Genomic DNA, 17,346 nt, shown 5'->3' with positions numbered 1-17,346 from the left:
GGTACGTAGGCACTTGGTAACAAGGCGAGTCTCCCCCCCCTTAAAATTTCAATCCATCTTTAAATCTTATTTTTTACCCTTTTCAATTCATTAGCTATAAACCTTATAATGCCATAAACCTTATCTTTACAATGTTAGCCTTTAGGAAAGGGTTGAGGGTGCCTAACACTTTCCCTCAACCTGATTATAATAACTTACCCTGAATCTCATATCTGCGTAGGGTTTCCTATTCGCCCTTCCGAATAGGTGGCGACTCTAAAAGTCTAAATTTTTAGGGCAGGTTGCTACACCTTTTTCGGCACTACATGAACAGGACTTACCCAAGCACTATCAGATATAGGGTAGATCATCCCCGCATCTGATAGTTTCACCACTTCTTTTCTAACAACTTCCTTCATTGCTGGATTCAACCTCCGTTGAGGTTGGACTACAGGTTTGTGATCATCCTCCATGAGAATTTTGTGCATGCAAACCGTAGGACTAATACCTTTCAAATCGTCAATCGACCATCCCATGGCCCCTTTGTGCTTTTTCAGAACTTCAACAAGTTTGTTCTCTTGGATAACTTCAAGGTGTGAACTTATGATAGCCGGACATTTGCTTTCTGTGTCTAGGAAGACATATTTGAGGTTTTCCGGTAGTTGTTTCAATTCAGCCCCCTTCTTTGGTTCATCTTTCTTTTCCTCTACTAACGGTTGCCTTAAATCCTCCCACCGATTTTGTCGAGAACTTTTAAAGAAAGGTTTTGCTTCCATCATATTCAACACTTCTATCTCTTTTTCGTCAACCTCTTCAGTTTCGTTAAAAATTGATAAACTCAACACTCTTTCTAAAGGTAGTTTTTGTGATTTCAAAGCATTCTCATTGTTAACAATTTGATCAATCACCTCAATATGTTGACTAGTAGCAACATCATCCTTGTATTTCATGGTGTTTCGCACATCAATTTTTAACTCTTCATCATAAACCTTCAAGGTCATCGTGCCTTCTTCTATGTCTATCAAACATCTCCCGGTCTCTAAGAATGGTCTCCCCAAAATGATCGGAATTTCTTCATCTTCTGGCATCTCTAAAATTACAAAATCCACTGGAAACACAAACTTGTCAATTTTTACGAGCACATCCTCTACTATCCCGTACGGTCTTTTTACGGAATGATCTGCAAATTGGAGTGTCATTCTTGTATCTTGAACTTTACCAATTCCCAATCTCTTGTAGATGGACAGCGGCATAAGGCTCACACTTGCTCCTAAATCAATAAGAGCCTTTCTAAATGTTCTATCCCCAATGGTACAAGGAATAGTTACAGAGCCTCGGTCCTTCGTTTTACCGGAATTTTCATACCCTGCAAAATAGCACTACAAGTTTTAGTTAGAATAATTGGGTCACGACCGGTGGTTCTTTTCTTGGAGATGATGTCTTTCATGAACTTGGCATATGTAGGCATTTGTTCTAATGCCTCCAGGAATGGTATGTTCAACTCAAGTTTCTTAAACATCTCAAAAAAAATTTCAAAATTTTTCTCGTGCTGCCCCTTCTTCTTATTTCTTGTTGGAAAAGGTAATTTAATTGCCGGTTTTTGTTCACTAGTCTTCCCTGTAGTTGTTGGTTCCAACACACCTAAGTCTTCCGCTTCTACCTCATTCTCTTTTATTTCTACATCCACTTCAAGCAATGGCTCTCCTTCTTCAGCACTCTCCTCCACAACTTCTTTCGCTTTACCACTTCTAGTTACTATAGCGCTCACATTATTATGGTCTTTGGGATTCGTAACTGTGGCACTAGGTAGAGCACCAGGTTGCTGAGGACTTGCCAATTGTTGTGCTATTTGACTCATCTGAATTTCAAGATTTTTAATTGATGCTCCCGTATTCCGAAAATTACTTCTTGTTTCTTCTTGAAATTGGGAGCTTTGAGCAGCCATTTTTTCAATGGCGATCTCCCAATCTGCTTTTCTTGGCCCTTGTTGCTGGAATTGTTGTTGAGGTTGCTGATAAGGTTGTTGATACGGTTGTTGTTGTGGTGGCCGATATTGCTGTTGTTGTTGTGGAAGACTTTGATAAGGAACAGCCCCTTGTTTTGGAACGTTCCCTTGTTGATCTTTCCAGGAGAAATTCGGATGATTCTTCCACCCTGGATTGTAAGTATTAGAGTAAGGGTTGTTCTGTTTCAAAAAGTTGATTTCTTCCACCTGCTGAGCTGTTACTACACAATGCACGGCAAAGTGAGGTCCTCCACATATCTCACAATTCACTGCTTGAATCGGTTGAGCCGGCTGAACTTGAGCCACCGTTTGTTTTTCAAGAGCCATTTGTTTTAGTCTGCGCTCAACTTCAGCTGCGATCTGATCTTCCATCTTAACAGCTTGATTTGACAACTTCAAATCAACTAGCCCTTCTGGTTGATTTACACTGCGGTCATACAACTCTAAGTGTTCGTTTGCTGCAATAGCATCAATGATCTTCTTTATCTCAGTGGCTGTTTTAAAATTCGTTGAACCACCAGCAGTTGTGTCAATTAGTTGTTTAGTCTTAAGCTTAAGACCATTCACAAAATTCTGCATTTGTTCGGTTGCATCCATGTTATGAGTAGGACATGCAACCAACAACCGCTTGAATCTTTTATATGCATCTCCAAGTGATTCTCCTTCCTTCTGTTTGAAATTGACTATATCATATCTTTTGCGGATATACACAGAAGCTGGAAAATATTCATTCAGAAATGTTGTCTCCATTTGTTGCCAAGTTGTGATACTTCCAGCAGGTAAAGAGTAAAACCACTCTTCAGCATCGTCTGAAAATGTAAATGGAAACATCACCAATTTCTTGGCTTCTTCAGAATGCCCCTCTATCTTTAATGACATTGTCATAGTAAGAAACCTTTGTAAGTGCTTATTTGCATCTTCATTGATTCTTCCAGAGAATGGTTTCTTTTCTAGTTGTCGTATTGTTGCCGGGTGTAGCTGAAAGTGGGCAACATTGACCGGTTGGTTAACAATTGTCATCCGGCCAAGAGGTGCATTTGCTCTCCCATAATCACCTAAAAGCCTTTCCACAGGAGGTGGGTCTTCGGCCATAGTTTCAGGTTCAGAATCTGAATGCTCAGAATGGATTGAATTAGTCTTCTCTGTTTCAGGATCCGAAACTATCAGTGTTTCTTCTTTTGCTTCCAGTTCTTTTTGTTTAGCTTCTCGGCGTCTCGCTCGAAATAATCTTTCTGGTTCTGTGTCATACCCCAAAATTTGCTGCATATATTTTCATATGTCATTTTATTTCAAATAATTGACATAACCCGGTCGGTAAGGAAGTAAGGTACAAGAGCGAGAGGTCTCGAGTTCGAATCCCACTTACTGACATTTTTTCCTTTTTATTTGCTACTAATTTCATTTATGTTTTAAAATATTAAAAAAAAAAAATCACAAAAGGAAGTTTTTTTTATTAATTAAAAATTATTTTCGTATTTTATTTATTTATTATTTTAAAAAAAAATGTTTTTTTTACTTTCTCCCATTTTTAATTCAAAAAATAACCAAAAAATATATATAATAGAAAAGATTCAAAAATGTTTTGTTTACATGTTATTTTAGGATAGTTTCTATGAAATTAATCAATAATAACTATAATTTAGAAATCAAATCAAATTTAATTTTAAATTTTAATTATTATTGATTGATTTTCATCAATTTATAATTTTATTCTATTTCAGTCTAACCTAATTTCTTCTTATAAATAGAACCAAAACTAACACTCAGGGGGACTAACGATGAACCTATTTTTATAAACCTTGCCCACGTACAAAAACAACCTCTCAGCTTCCAACCCTTATTCCACAAACAATTCACGTACAGTACATACATTTTTTCATATGTTTTGTTACTAACAACAATTCCTCTCCTCCATTCTTACCACCATCACTTTCTCAAAACCATAACTTTGAATCCATCACCCCTGCAGAAACGGTTTATTCAACCAATTTTGAATCAATGCTAAAACCAGATTAACAATTTCCAATTCCTTTCTAGATTGAACCTGCATCACCACTTGCAACTCACACCAATTTCATTAACCATAATACCAAAACTACATTCCAGGCACACTTGTTCATACTTTTTGTAGTTAAAATCAAAGACAATAATTCATGTTCTTTTCAGTTTGTTAGTTTTTGTTTTACAGATAAAGAAGAAGATAGCAGAGGTTGATTCAGAGTCCGAATTGATTTCCTCCGGTGAATCATCCCCATCAAACTACAACACACGCAACGCAAGAAAATGACAAAGCAAGAACAACAGAGCCTTCCGATCCACTGCTCTCCGCACTACACCTGATGCCGACGCCCGCGCTCACCGCCGTCAGACGCTTCCGATCTCCGCACGATCCGAACAGCACCGCAACACATTGGACGGATCTATAATCCCTTCGACGTCATCGAAATAGGTGATCAATCCTCAAAGCTCTTTCCGATCCAGGATCCTCCGCGTCACTGCTTTCGGTTCCGGTATTGTTTCTCTCGTTTTGTTCTTACTTTTTGTTGGTTTGAAATTAAGAAGAAGTGCCATATTTCTTCTTGGAAGAAATAGAGAAAGTTAATGAGAAAGAAAAGAGACGTGCTTTGGTATTATTTATTTTATTTTTAATATTTTTGTTTTTTTTCTTATCGTTACTAACATACTTGTGTATAGTTTTTTTTGTTGTTGTTTTTTTTATTAAATAGGCCACATGTCAAAGTTTGAGTGGTTGGAGAAAACATTTGAAATAGTCAAAACAAGTATTCATGTCAATATTCTTTTAATTTTGAGATTTGGAACAACAACAGCTACAGGGCGGCACATCCACTCCCATATATATCTACAAGTTTTTTTTTTTCTTTTTCTAAAAATAATAATATATTAGATTAATTAGTTTTTTATTTATATATAAAAATACAAAAATATTTCTTTGTGTATTTTCTTTTCAGGGTTATTATCAGACATCTTTCGCCTATGCGCCACGCCGATTTAATCCTTATTTAAATATTTGTTATCTTATTTAAAATTAGGGTTTACCTTCAAATATAATGAACTCTGCCTATACTCCCTTCTTTTTCTGTCTGCCTTTGCTTTGCCAATTTTTTCAGGGTTAACCTCGAGGCTACCTCTGACCACGAACCATATCAGATCAAATAAAAAGCTAAGTTTTATTTTATGTTTAAATACTTATCTTGCCCTCTTTTATTTAATTAGGGTTAGCCTTCATTGCCATTGAGTTAGCCATACACACTCACTATTTTCTGTTTATTTCTCCCTTTTCCAATTTTCAAGGTTTGCCAACTGTCAAAGCTCAATAGTCGATAACCCTAAAACCCTGATTTATTTTAATGATTTATTTTAATTATTACTTGTGTTAGACCTGTAGCACTATTAATCCGCTGGCTTCATTCTCCCTTTCCCCCGCTGGTTTCTTTTTCCCCTTCCCCATACTAATTGATGTCATTCTCCCTTTCCCCCGCTGGTTTCTTTTTCCCCTTCCCCATACTAATTGATGTGGTTAGTAATCCTAGGGAGTGATAACCTTGAACTGAATTAGCATCACTAATTATAAGATTAAAATTCTGAATTAATCACATGATTGTTGCACCCACGCACACTTTTTTGGTAACCCCTCTTGTTGCTTGTTGCCTGTTGCCTTGTGTTTTTGCATAATAGCCATGTCCCTCGAATACGAGGATACCTCAGCAATGTTGCCCTAAATTCATTCTCAAGGTCATAAGTCCCTAATGATGCTGCCTTCGATTCGCCAAATATGACCTCGTCCCTAATGATGCTGCCTTCGATTCGCCAAATATGACCTCGTCCCTAATGATGCTGCCTTCGATTCGCCAAATATGACCTCGTCCCTCGAAGTTGCCTACGAAGTGCTGAGGTATCCTCTAGTTGCCTACGAAAGGCTATTCTGATCCTTCCCTTAGACTACCTGTCTCTCTATGGCATGAGACAGTCTTATGGCGAACGATATTGCGACAACCCTTCAATCTCCAAATGAAAGGCTTCCTGCCCTCTTATGGCATGGATAGACCCTTTCACCTTGAAAGGCTAAAAGAACTGATTTTCTACATTATTAAGGTAATTGCTCCTAATTGCCTTGCTTTGGCTAAAAAACATTTTCATATTCTTTCTCATAAACCTTCAAAATGGCTACGCTCATTTACGAGCTAAAGTCCGTATTCACTTCTTCTACATTTCTGAACGAAAAAGAGCAAAGCAATTAAGAGTCCATGGAAAACCATGGATGCAAAGGGTGCCTTACACCTTCCCTTTGCATAATTACCCCCCGAACTCAGTTTTTATTTAAAAGGTTTTTCCTCTTCTTTTAGCCTTTCCCTTTGCATAATTACCCCCCGAACTCAGTTTTTATTTAAAAGGTTTTTCCTCTTCTTTTAGCCTTTCTGATAATTTGGATAAAATAAAAGTCGGTGGCGACTCTTGCTTATGCTTACCGTACATTTTGATAAAAAAAGTCAGTTCACCGTATTACACCCGGCAACGGCGCCAAAAACTTGATCAGAAAAATAGCAAGTGTACTATTTTTACGAAGTAGTAATAAAAGGTTAAAACCAAGTATTGATCTCGAGGACTGCGTTGGAATATAAGTTTTATAATTATTCAATTAAATAAAAAGTCAACTGGGGTTTTTGATTGAGTTATAGTTTCTAAATGTAAAATAAAAATAGCAGAAGGTAAATTTAAGCCTTTTTCACTAATATGAGTAAATGCCAAGGCAAGGTGTGTAATTTGCTCTGTAACAACCCTGAATCCTTATTTGAGATCTTTTCAACAAGTTCATGATATTCAATTACTAAATCTTTAGAGTGTTTGCCCCTAAATCCTTATTGGGCAAACCTTTGGTTTTTCGTCTATAAATCCTAAGTCCTTAGAGAAATTAGATAAAACCAAGCTTTTTTTCTATCAAGAATTCTTAGTGACCATAGGGTATCCCTAGTCCTAGGTGATATCTACTATGGTTCAATTTAATACAAACCTTAACAATTGCGATCCGGCAAATTGTTAATCATAAAACAATCTTTATTTGTCCGATAAAGAAGGCATTAAAAACGGTATAAAATTGAATTGAATAACATAAACATGAAATCAATCAAATCAAAATATCAAAGTCATTACAAACCAAATCAGGGACACCCCCTAGCATTGGGGGGTTTAGCTACTCATATTGTTCAAAAGAAATTTAAAAGTATCAAAGTTAAACATTACAGATAATTGAGGAATTTGTGATCTTCAATTGCTCTTGCTCATGAATGATCTCCGTTCTCCAATAATCTCATACGTTGCTCTGACTCAGATTCAATTTCTCTGGTTGTGTAAAAGATGCCTCTTCTCTTCATAATCCTTCACTATATATTGCAAACCCTCTTAATAAGTCGGAAAGTACCAAAATGCCCTCCTGGATCACTTTTTGAGTCAAAAACTAAAAATCATGAAAATCAGCGCAACAAGCCAACACGGGCCGTGTTGGGCAACACGGGTACCCGTGTTGGTCCTCTGCCTCTTTTAAAATCACATGGCGCGTTCAGTAGTGGCAACACGGGTCGTGTTAGGCAACACGGGTGCCCGTGTTGCACCACTGTCTCTTCACTTTGTTATCCTGATAACCTTCTTAGCAACACGGGCCGTGTTGCTCAACACGGGCGCCCGTGTTGCACCACTGATCCTTTATTTTCTGCATTCTTCTTGCTCCTTCCTTCCGACATCTCTTTCAAATTGTAGAGTGAATCATCTCCTAGATCTGAAACATCATTAAACAACCAAACCAAAGCATAAAATGGGAAAATAAACTCGAAAACAATGGATAAAACTTGCAAACGCACACAAAATCACTTAAACAGATTAAAAAGACTACACTATGACATTAAGCAGTGCAAAATACCTGGATTATCATCAGGAAAGTGACAAAAACATAGTGAGAATCGTGACCGATCACTACTCTCTGAACAAACAATAAGAACAAGTCGAGTCTGTGAGTCTGGAGAGAATACCAAGTCTGAATAAGAAATCCTCAATTCTGAACACCTGTTATGCATGAGATGTATGGGATGCATGATATGAATGCAATGCCATGTTCATTCAATTTCTAAGGAATCCTCGTGTTTTGATTTTTTTGACAAGCAAGAGATGGAAAAGCTCGGCACGAGGCTTAAAGATAATATTCCTTGGAAATGAAAGGAACATGTATGCTGTTATTTTTTGTACATCATTTTTTGGAAAGTAAATATGCAATGATGCAAAGTGGTGGGAACCACAATACTGGATATGTCTGATGACGCCGAGAAATCACACGGCACAAGTTCAAAGGTTCGGTATAGTTTCGGACCACCACACAACCCACAAGTCACCAACGGAACAAGTTACCATCGAAACCAGAACATATAGTCACCAACACACTGGAATAGAACATAGATTACCACTCGAACAAGAACCATAGTACCCCACGAACAGGAACAAATAGTACACTCGAACAAGATCAACGGTAACCCACGAACAAGGACCATGGTAACAACCCTCGAACGAGAACATCGGTAACCCACGAACGAGAACAGCGGTAACCCACGAACAAGAATAGCGGTAACCCACGAACGAGAACAGCGGTCACCAACAATGTACCTGTTAAGCAATGATTGATTCCCGCCCCACTCACGGGTAAATCTAGGCCAGTGTAGGTCAAAAAGCCAACATAGGATTGAATGTAGGCGTTATCATACGATATTGCCTCATTCCACCAAGCTCTGCCCGTGGATACGTGATCAGATCAATCAGGCATACGCCTTCTGTCCGTCACGGCCACTCTAGTCCTAGTTCCTAAGGTATCACTCATGACCTGGGTATTGGGTCTTTTACCTCTTGAAACACCCCCCCACAGACAGAAATCCAGACAGTCCAGAATATGATGTAGAAAAGTAAAAGCGCACATAGAATGCAATGCAAACAGTCAAATATGCAAAGCAGTAAAACACCCAAGGATAAACAAACAAGCGCTAGGATCGACTCGCTAAGCCCGGACCCGCAATAGGTCGAGACGTCCCCAGCAGAGTCGCCAGCTGTCGCTATCGCGAAAATTAACAGAGTCGCCACTAACATATTTATCCTGAAAAGGAAGGGAATGCCAGCAAACCACAAAACAAAACAACGGTCTCACGACCAGAGAAAAAGGGTAAGGGAGTCGGTTATGCGAGGGGAAGGTGTTAGTACCCCTCGCGTCCATCGTACTCGATGGTATCCATGCCTGTGTCTAAAACTATGGGTGTGTAAGAAAACTACGCTAATTTGGACTAAAATGAATGCAGAATGTAGGGAAAAGAAAGGATTGTGCTCGCACGGGCCCTACCCCGCTGCCTACGTATCTGTTTTGCAGAATCAGAGCTACCGTAGATCGGCTAACTAATTTCTGTTTATTTTGTGTTTTTTAGGTGAACGAGTTACATTCACACTCCGCTGCTCGACCTTGGGAGACTTATGCTTGGGAATGGAGTGGAAATAACAAGCTCTTAAGAAAAGAAAAATCAAAGAGTATGGTTTGTGTTTTAAAGAATGCATGAGGAAAACCTAAGCTAAGGGGGAAAGCTTGCTACCTAATGTTATCATACAAAGGGTACAAGTCTAAGCTAACCTAACAACCTATCGGGAAAAAGGGAAGGCAAACAATAATATCACACAAACGAGCTCCGCTCGTAAAGCAAACAAAACTAACGGTACTGACCGAGTGGTAGAAAAGCGGTCCCACCATAGCCAAGGGGAGCGAATCACCCGATTCATCCAAGCATTAGACCTCGCGAAAATGATCGGGCCATAGACAAGAGGAGCGAATCCCTCTCAGCAACCAAGCCGTCACGGATCTGAAAGGAAAACGGTGCGTGCGTACACCGAGCATCAACGTCGAGCGACACGAACTATAGAAAAGGCGGAGGTCCGGCTACATGAACTCTTTTCCTGACATACTCGATAACAAGATCTTGTGCAGGTTCGGAAGCGAGCAACGCGTAGCGTGCGCATACCGAACGGACTCGATGAGACTAGGCGGGGGTTGATTACTAACCCTTTCCGCGTGCCTTCCATGAGGACTTAACAGAGCGCCATATAGGACTTATTACACCGTGACTCCCTGCCGCAAAGCACAAATGTAAACACACCAACAAAAACAGAGCCTCTTTCGAGGGCTTGGCCAGATGCATGTCTAAGTCCTACTTCTCATGTTAAAGGATGATGCGAGAAAGCGATAAAGTGCGAGAAAAAATAAAATGAAACGGGATCAATACCAAACGAATGATGATCCGTAAACTGTAGCGAAGAGAAGCAAAGAAACTAAGGATCCCGCGAGCGAGCTAGCAAAGCAAAAGCAAACATGTCAGCACTCCAATTAAAATCCGCGTAAGCAATCAATAGTCGGCGCGATGAAAGTAAATCACGCGCCGACGTGTGCATCGGGCACAACGAATACCATACACCTGCAAGGGAAACAGAAATCCGGACAAACAAGCATAATGATAAAGAATGCGTGTAAAAACACGAATCAGAGAGAGGATAAATGTCGTGTCCCGCAAATAAAACGGAACACGAGAGCGGGTATCGACCAGAGCCTCTATGTTGCCTTGCATACTAGCACACACGTTAGAGATAACAAGACACCGCAATCGGAATTGCGTTATTGAATTATAAGCTAAATCGGAAATGGATAACGGAATAGAAAGTGAAAACATAACAAAAGCAAACAAGAAGAAACATGGGATAGTATTCAAAAGCAAATCAAATATGTACACTAAAACTACGAAAGTCAAAACAAGTATTACATGCACAACGGTACACCGAAACGACAAAACCGGGTAAAAACAGTGAAAACTAAACCCGTCGGAACTAAGCCAAAATTTTATGGTAAGCTAGAAACGTGCCAAAGAACTCAAATATGGAGTCGGAAGTTATTAAATCGGCTCGGAAGCACGATTTCCGAAATCAGACAGTAGCGAAAACGATAAAAAAAGTCAGCCGAAACCGAAAATAAACCCCACAAACAGCTCCAGAAATATCATTCCACTTGAGAAACATTATTCATATTCGCGAAAAGTCCACACGGTTCAAGAGTTATGACATTTTTGAATTGAAACCGACACACCGCGAGCGTTATGAAAAAAACCGAGAAAAACCAGCAACAAAACAAAAACAGAACATTTTCCAGCACTCAAGCATTTATTAGCACACAAGCACATCATATTATCACTTAAAAACACACAACAAACAATACCACAAAGTTTATGGCAAAATCTCTTTTTAGAAAACCAAACTTGATGCATTAGAGGAAGTGATGTGTAAAGTAATATAAACATGGAAATTAAATGCACTATATCAACACTAAAACAGTCCCAAAAAGTCTAAAAAAAACATGTCTAAATTCAATGCAACAACCCGAATTAATTGGCACACAAAGACATATATTTGCAAGTGAGATTTAAGCATAAAAGTATGGTTTCTAAGTGGTAAAGCAACAAACATAACTAACACTAACTCTCTTATTTTGTGAAGTATTTTCAAATAGCATTTCCAATCTAACACAAACAAATCACAATTGAATTTCTCATGAAACCAAGTTGAATATTTGGGAATAAGCCATGGAGTTCAAATATGAACCAATATCAAGTGTCAACCATCAATTACTTCACACTTTGGCAACTATTATGTTCATTTTCGATCGTTATCATCAAGTATCAAAACAACAAGAAATGGCATAAAAAAAAAATCAGCAGCATGCCTATAACTGTGTCCTCTAGTATAAACACATATTGTCATGCTCAAGTCACAAATTATGTTCCAAAAATGCACCGAAACAAACTTGTTTTCCAAAATCCAGCATTAAGTCTATTTTTATCACACTATTTTCCAATCACAAACTATACTGTCATGTAGGTAAACTTGGACTGTGAACAACTCATCTAACCGACACTTGAAACAAATCATCAACACACATGGAATTTTCCAGCATTATACACAATTAAACAACACCACCACAACACAAAAAATCATCACCTTCACACCAACTCAAGCCAATTCAAATTATCCACCATTAAGGTCATATTATCATTATCCACAACACATAACAACAACAATTTATGATAGGATTTTCAACATCTTCTAAATCTCAAAAGAGAAACCATAGAATCATCCCCAATCATCAAATACCGTCCTCATTCATCAACAATTCTATGTAATTTTCAGCATTTTCGTTCAATCTTGGCCACAAAGCGACACACATATTCATCTCAAACAAAAAAACTCACAAACATATGACATACATCAAATTAATTCATGAGTGAGACATAGCAGTCAACCATAACTTCATCAAGACAGAGAAATAATACTCAATTTCAATGAATCCATGAATCAAACAATTACCTCATATCAACTTTCAATATTATCGCAATTTGTTACCGACACACATCAACAACAAAACTCATGTTGGATTAAACAAGCACTTCGATCATCAATTATCCTTCTGAATATTGTTGCAATTCAAATTTAAGTTTAAACAAGTAATCAAAGCAAGCAACAATTACCGGAATTGCACGAAAATTAAACCGGAGAGACGAAACCGCGAACGAGAAAGAAACTCGAACGACGACGGTCGGCAGAAGCTTTGGCGGACGGTGTTGCTTGGAGCAGCTCGTTGACGGACGTCACGGAGAAAGAACGACGTGGCCAATGCAAGCGGTGACGAGCGGCAGTATGAGAAGGTGACGATCGACGAGGCAATGATTTTGGCTACGTCATCTTCATCAAGTTCTTGAGGATTTTTCTATATTTTTAGGTTTCTGTGTCAATAGAATTGAGAGAAAGGTTTTTGGATTTTTTTGGGTGAATTATGAGTTATGAGAGAAAAGGAGGGAAAATTGTTTATATAGGGTAAGAGGTGAAATGTCAAAAATGCCCCCGACGTATCTCTTTTTTTGCTCATTTTCGGGGAAAAGTGACTCGGTGCGAAATTCGGAAATAAAACGAACATCACTGCGAAGATGACCAAATTTGTGACTCGTAGCCGCGAGAATCATCTCAATCCGACAAACGGTGAGGAAATTATGCGCGTTTGAATGACGAGAAATATCGGTTCATCTGGTGCGACTTTGCAGAATTTTGTGCGTACCGCTCAAAGAACTCGATAAAACTCAAACTTCGGCTCGAAATCTGAGAGAGCACGTGTGACGAAGAATCGAAGATAACAAAATTTCCGAGAGAATTCCGCCGGAATGGACTTCATACGATAAAAATCGACGAAATTATGAATTTTCAAACTTGTCGCGACAAACCCGAAAACACACTTTTCATTGAAAAATCATGACGTTCTTCAAAATGCTGGGAATTTTCAGTGCCTAATTGGTCTTCGGTCTGAACATATGAAATGTCGGGAATATTAGCACGAAGCTTCAGTTAAAATCTCGAGTGAATCGAACGAGCGGATTGTGAGATATGAATTTTTTAGTGTCCGAAAACCTGCGGTTCAGCACCATTTTTCACTGTGAAATCTTAGGTGATTTGCAAATTCGACAACCTTCCTCATGGAATTGGTTTCTGAGTCAAACACGAAAGTTGTAGATAACATCGAAACAGTCGGGGCTACGCGGGAACCAAGCTCATATCATCTTCCAAATGAGACCTGTGAATTTTCTCGTATTTCCACTGTATAAACCACCTTTTACACCATATCTTCTTAAACCCATGAAAACTCTTTGTTATTTTTTTTCTTTTCGGACAATGAAATAAACGTCTTGGAAACTTATAGCTCAAATAAAGAGGACAAATTTTATGGTGCAACAGATATGCAACATATTTGTTAGCTTTTGTCAAACTCATCTTAATAGGTTTAACATCTCTATAATAATGTTTCTTCATGATTGAAAGATGTTTCATGTTTATACTTGGATCCCAAGTCCCAAAGTGTCTTTTTTAAGATTTGTATCCCAATTGTACATGGAAAAGTGAAGCTACAAATATCTTTTAACTTAGGCGAAATATTACTTTTAAAAATTGAATTGCACTCTTATGATAAATTCACATTCTCATCATGTAACAACTTACTCTTTCTAGTCAACAAATCTTTCAAGAACTTAGCATACACATGCATTTATTTTAATGACTTGTAGTTTGATGAACATCTCCAACTTCCTAAATTTCTCATTATTTTCATTCTTCTTCTTAAAGTAAAGATAGTAAAATCTAGCACAAGGTGAAACTTCTTGCTTCTTGCCCCCATCCTTTAGACATTAATTTTTTTTCAAGATGTGGTTCTCATCTATTTCTCATCATTTTTTCTACTTATTTACAAGTTTATGTACACTTTTATTTTTTTCTCCCTCACTATATTTATTTTCTTCTTGGTGTTCTTTTTCAACTTCGCCCTCATTCTCTTCTTCACACTCATTTTCAAATTCTCCTTAAAATCTTTCATTATTCACTACTTCAAAAAATTTATATTTATTCTCCTAAAACTCACGGGTGTGAGTACTAACCTATTTCTAAACTCAATTCCCTTTCAACTTTCATTATTTAGTTTATCAAAAGCATTTCATATAAATCATCAATTTGAGTTTCTAAGTTTTTTATTAGTGGCACATTATTGTTCTTGTGAAAGAATTCGGTGATTAGAATGATCCAAAAATCTAGCGATATCTAGAATTTTGAATCAAAGAACTTTGTCCCTACACTTGCTTCAACATGGAAAAAATGCAAAGTTTTTATATCAACAAAATTCAAGAATCTTTTTTTATTCTCTTGTCGATCAAAGGACACACAGATTTGAACAGGAGAAAAAGGATTTGCAGTCCCCCGCCTTACCATTCGGCTATTCCCTTGTGTCTGTTCATTTTAAACCGCCTTACCATTCGGCCATTCCCTTGTGTCTGTTCATTTTAAACTTTATCCTTAGGGAGAACACTTCTCACTGAAACTAAACCTGATCCTCTCATCTCAACTCTGACACCAATATTGTTCACAACTCCAAGAATTTTCTTTTATCCCATTCCAATGGTTAGAAATATATAATTAGTGACTCATGATTCTTACTTAAAATAGTTTTATTCTATTTTTGGTAAGTAATAATTTTGATTTTAATATATTATAATTTATTCTTTTTCTTATAAAATAAATGTAATCTCTCTTAATTTTGTAACAGTTCAATCACCCTTCAATTTTATAAAAAAACGTGATTCTAAATATTTTTTAGAAAATCAAGATTCTTAGTAATAAAAAATATTTTTTTATTTTAAAATATATCAATTATATAGTGAATTTAAGCAAATAAAATATAAATTTATTTACATAAAAAATAGAAAAATTTGTTTAAAGTTAAAAAAAATTATATAAAAATAAGTTTTCATATTAATAAATATTAAAAATCATAAATTTTTAAGAAATAATAATAATAAGTGAATAGAATATAGTTTTATATTACTATAAAAATTGTGATTTGTTTAAATTTGTTAGTAAGCATTATTTGATGGAAAATAATGTTTGTTACTAAGAAAAAATGGTATAAAAATTGTGATTTATTTTAAAGAAAAATTATATTTGCTTAATGTAACTAATAAAACTGTTTTATTTTTAAATACAATACAAAATAATTCTAAAAAATATGTATAAAAAATACAAAAAAACTAAATAATAAATAATTAGAACATAATAATTTAGTTGTGGATCAAATAAAATTTTATTTTAAAAAGTAGTGCAATTTTTTTAAAATTAAGAATACAAGTTTTTTTTATTCAAAAAATTATAGTTTTATTAAGAAATGATAAAAATAACATATTTTAAGAAATATTAGTAAAAATCACTTGATTTTTATTAATATTTTTTAAAAATACGTAAATTTTTATATTTCTCTGTAAAAAAATATAATTTTTCAATAAATAATGTTTACTAACAATTTTAAACAAATCACAAATTTTTTAATAATATAAAACTATATTCTATTTCATTATTCTTATTAATATTTCTTAAAAATTTATGATTTATAACATTTATTAATATCAAAACTTATTTTTATATAATTTTTTTTAATTTTTTTTAATTTTAAACAAATTTTAATTTTTTTATGTAAATAAATTTATATTTTATTTACTTAAAATTATATAAATAATCGATATATTTTAAAATAAAAAAAGTTTTTATTTTAATCTAGATTTTTTTTATGAAATATTTAGAATCACGTTTTTTATAAAATTGAAGTGTGATTTAATTGTTACAAAATTAAGAGAGATTACATTTATTTTATGAGAAAAAGAATAAATTATAAAATATTAAAATCAAAATTATTAATTACCAAAAATAGAATAAAACTATTTTAAGTAAGAATCATGAGTCACTAATTATATATTTCTAATCATTGGATTAAAATAAAATCAAAGGTTATTAATGAGTGTAACTATAAGTGTAACATATTGGTGTAATTTGATCCCTCCTCTCTCTCTCTCTCTCTCTCTCTCTCTCTCTCTCTCTCTCTCTCTCTCTCTCTCTCTCTCTCTCTCTCTCTATATATATATATATATATATATATATATATGTGTGTGTGTGTGTGTGTGTGTGTGTGTGTGTGTGTGTGTGTGTGTGTGTGTGTGTGTGTGTGTGTGTGTGTGTGTGTGTGTGTGAAGAAAAAATATTTGTATTTGACATAATAAAGTTCTTTGGATTTTTTTTATTTAATGGTAAATTAAGTGTGACTTGATCATGAGACTACGTTAAACACAAAGTCATTATTTTAAAGTGTTTGTAATGAAGTCTTATTGTCATATAGGACAACAAAAATGCATAAAGACTATTATATGAGTATATTGGTGACCGTATTCCACAGGTCGTAGATATAAGAAATCAAGTCTTCACATTGATATAACTATTAGGAATAATATGTATAATATAGGCTTAATACCCTTTTTGGTCCCGTACCAATAGCTCGGGGTCCATTTTGGTCCCTTTCCTTTTAAAAGTTTCAAATTGGTCCCTTACGTTGTCTAACAGCGTCACGTTAGTCATTTCCGTTTATTTTTCACTAACGGTGTCTATTTTCGCTTGCATGGCATCCCACTTGGCATCTAGTCATCACCTTCTTCATTTTTTCGTGAAACTAGGAAAACCCGTAATTTTGAAACCCATAAATCTGATTCATCACATTCATCGATGCATATAAACCTAAAAAAACAAATTCATAACATAGGGTTTTCTTGTTGTTGTGCTACACAACTGAAGCCTCTTCCTTTCTTTGTCATTTGCAACAAAGGGTTTTCTTCTTCTTCCACCATGGGGTCTATCCGTTGGGCCGACTTTAATCTACA

General features: G+C 35.9%; 1 protein-coding gene across 1 annotated transcript; it reads right to left on the bottom strand.

Annotated features, from left to right (window-relative positions):
• Positions 1-1,303: 1,303 nt before the first annotated feature.
• On the bottom strand, positions 1,304-3,076 carry LOC131629421 (uncharacterized). The gene is made up of 3 exons (XM_058900206.1): positions 2,984-3,076; positions 2,248-2,557; positions 1,304-2,100 (listed from the first exon to the last, which is right to left on the bottom strand). The coding sequence occupies exons 1-3, from the start codon at positions 3,074-3,076 to the stop codon at positions 1,304-1,306; spliced, it is 1,200 nt and encodes a 399-aa protein (XP_058756189.1).
• Positions 3,077-17,346: the final 14,270 nt, after the last annotated feature.

The sequence above is a fragment of the Vicia villosa genome, unplaced genomic scaffold, assembly GCF_029867415.1.
Source record: "Vicia villosa cultivar HV-30 ecotype Madison, WI unplaced genomic scaffold, Vvil1.0 ctg.000566F_1_1_3, whole genome shotgun sequence".
Classification (NCBI taxonomy): domain Eukaryota; kingdom Viridiplantae; phylum Streptophyta; class Magnoliopsida; order Fabales; family Fabaceae; genus Vicia; species Vicia villosa.
This window is presented reverse-complemented; position numbering and strand designations above follow the sequence as displayed.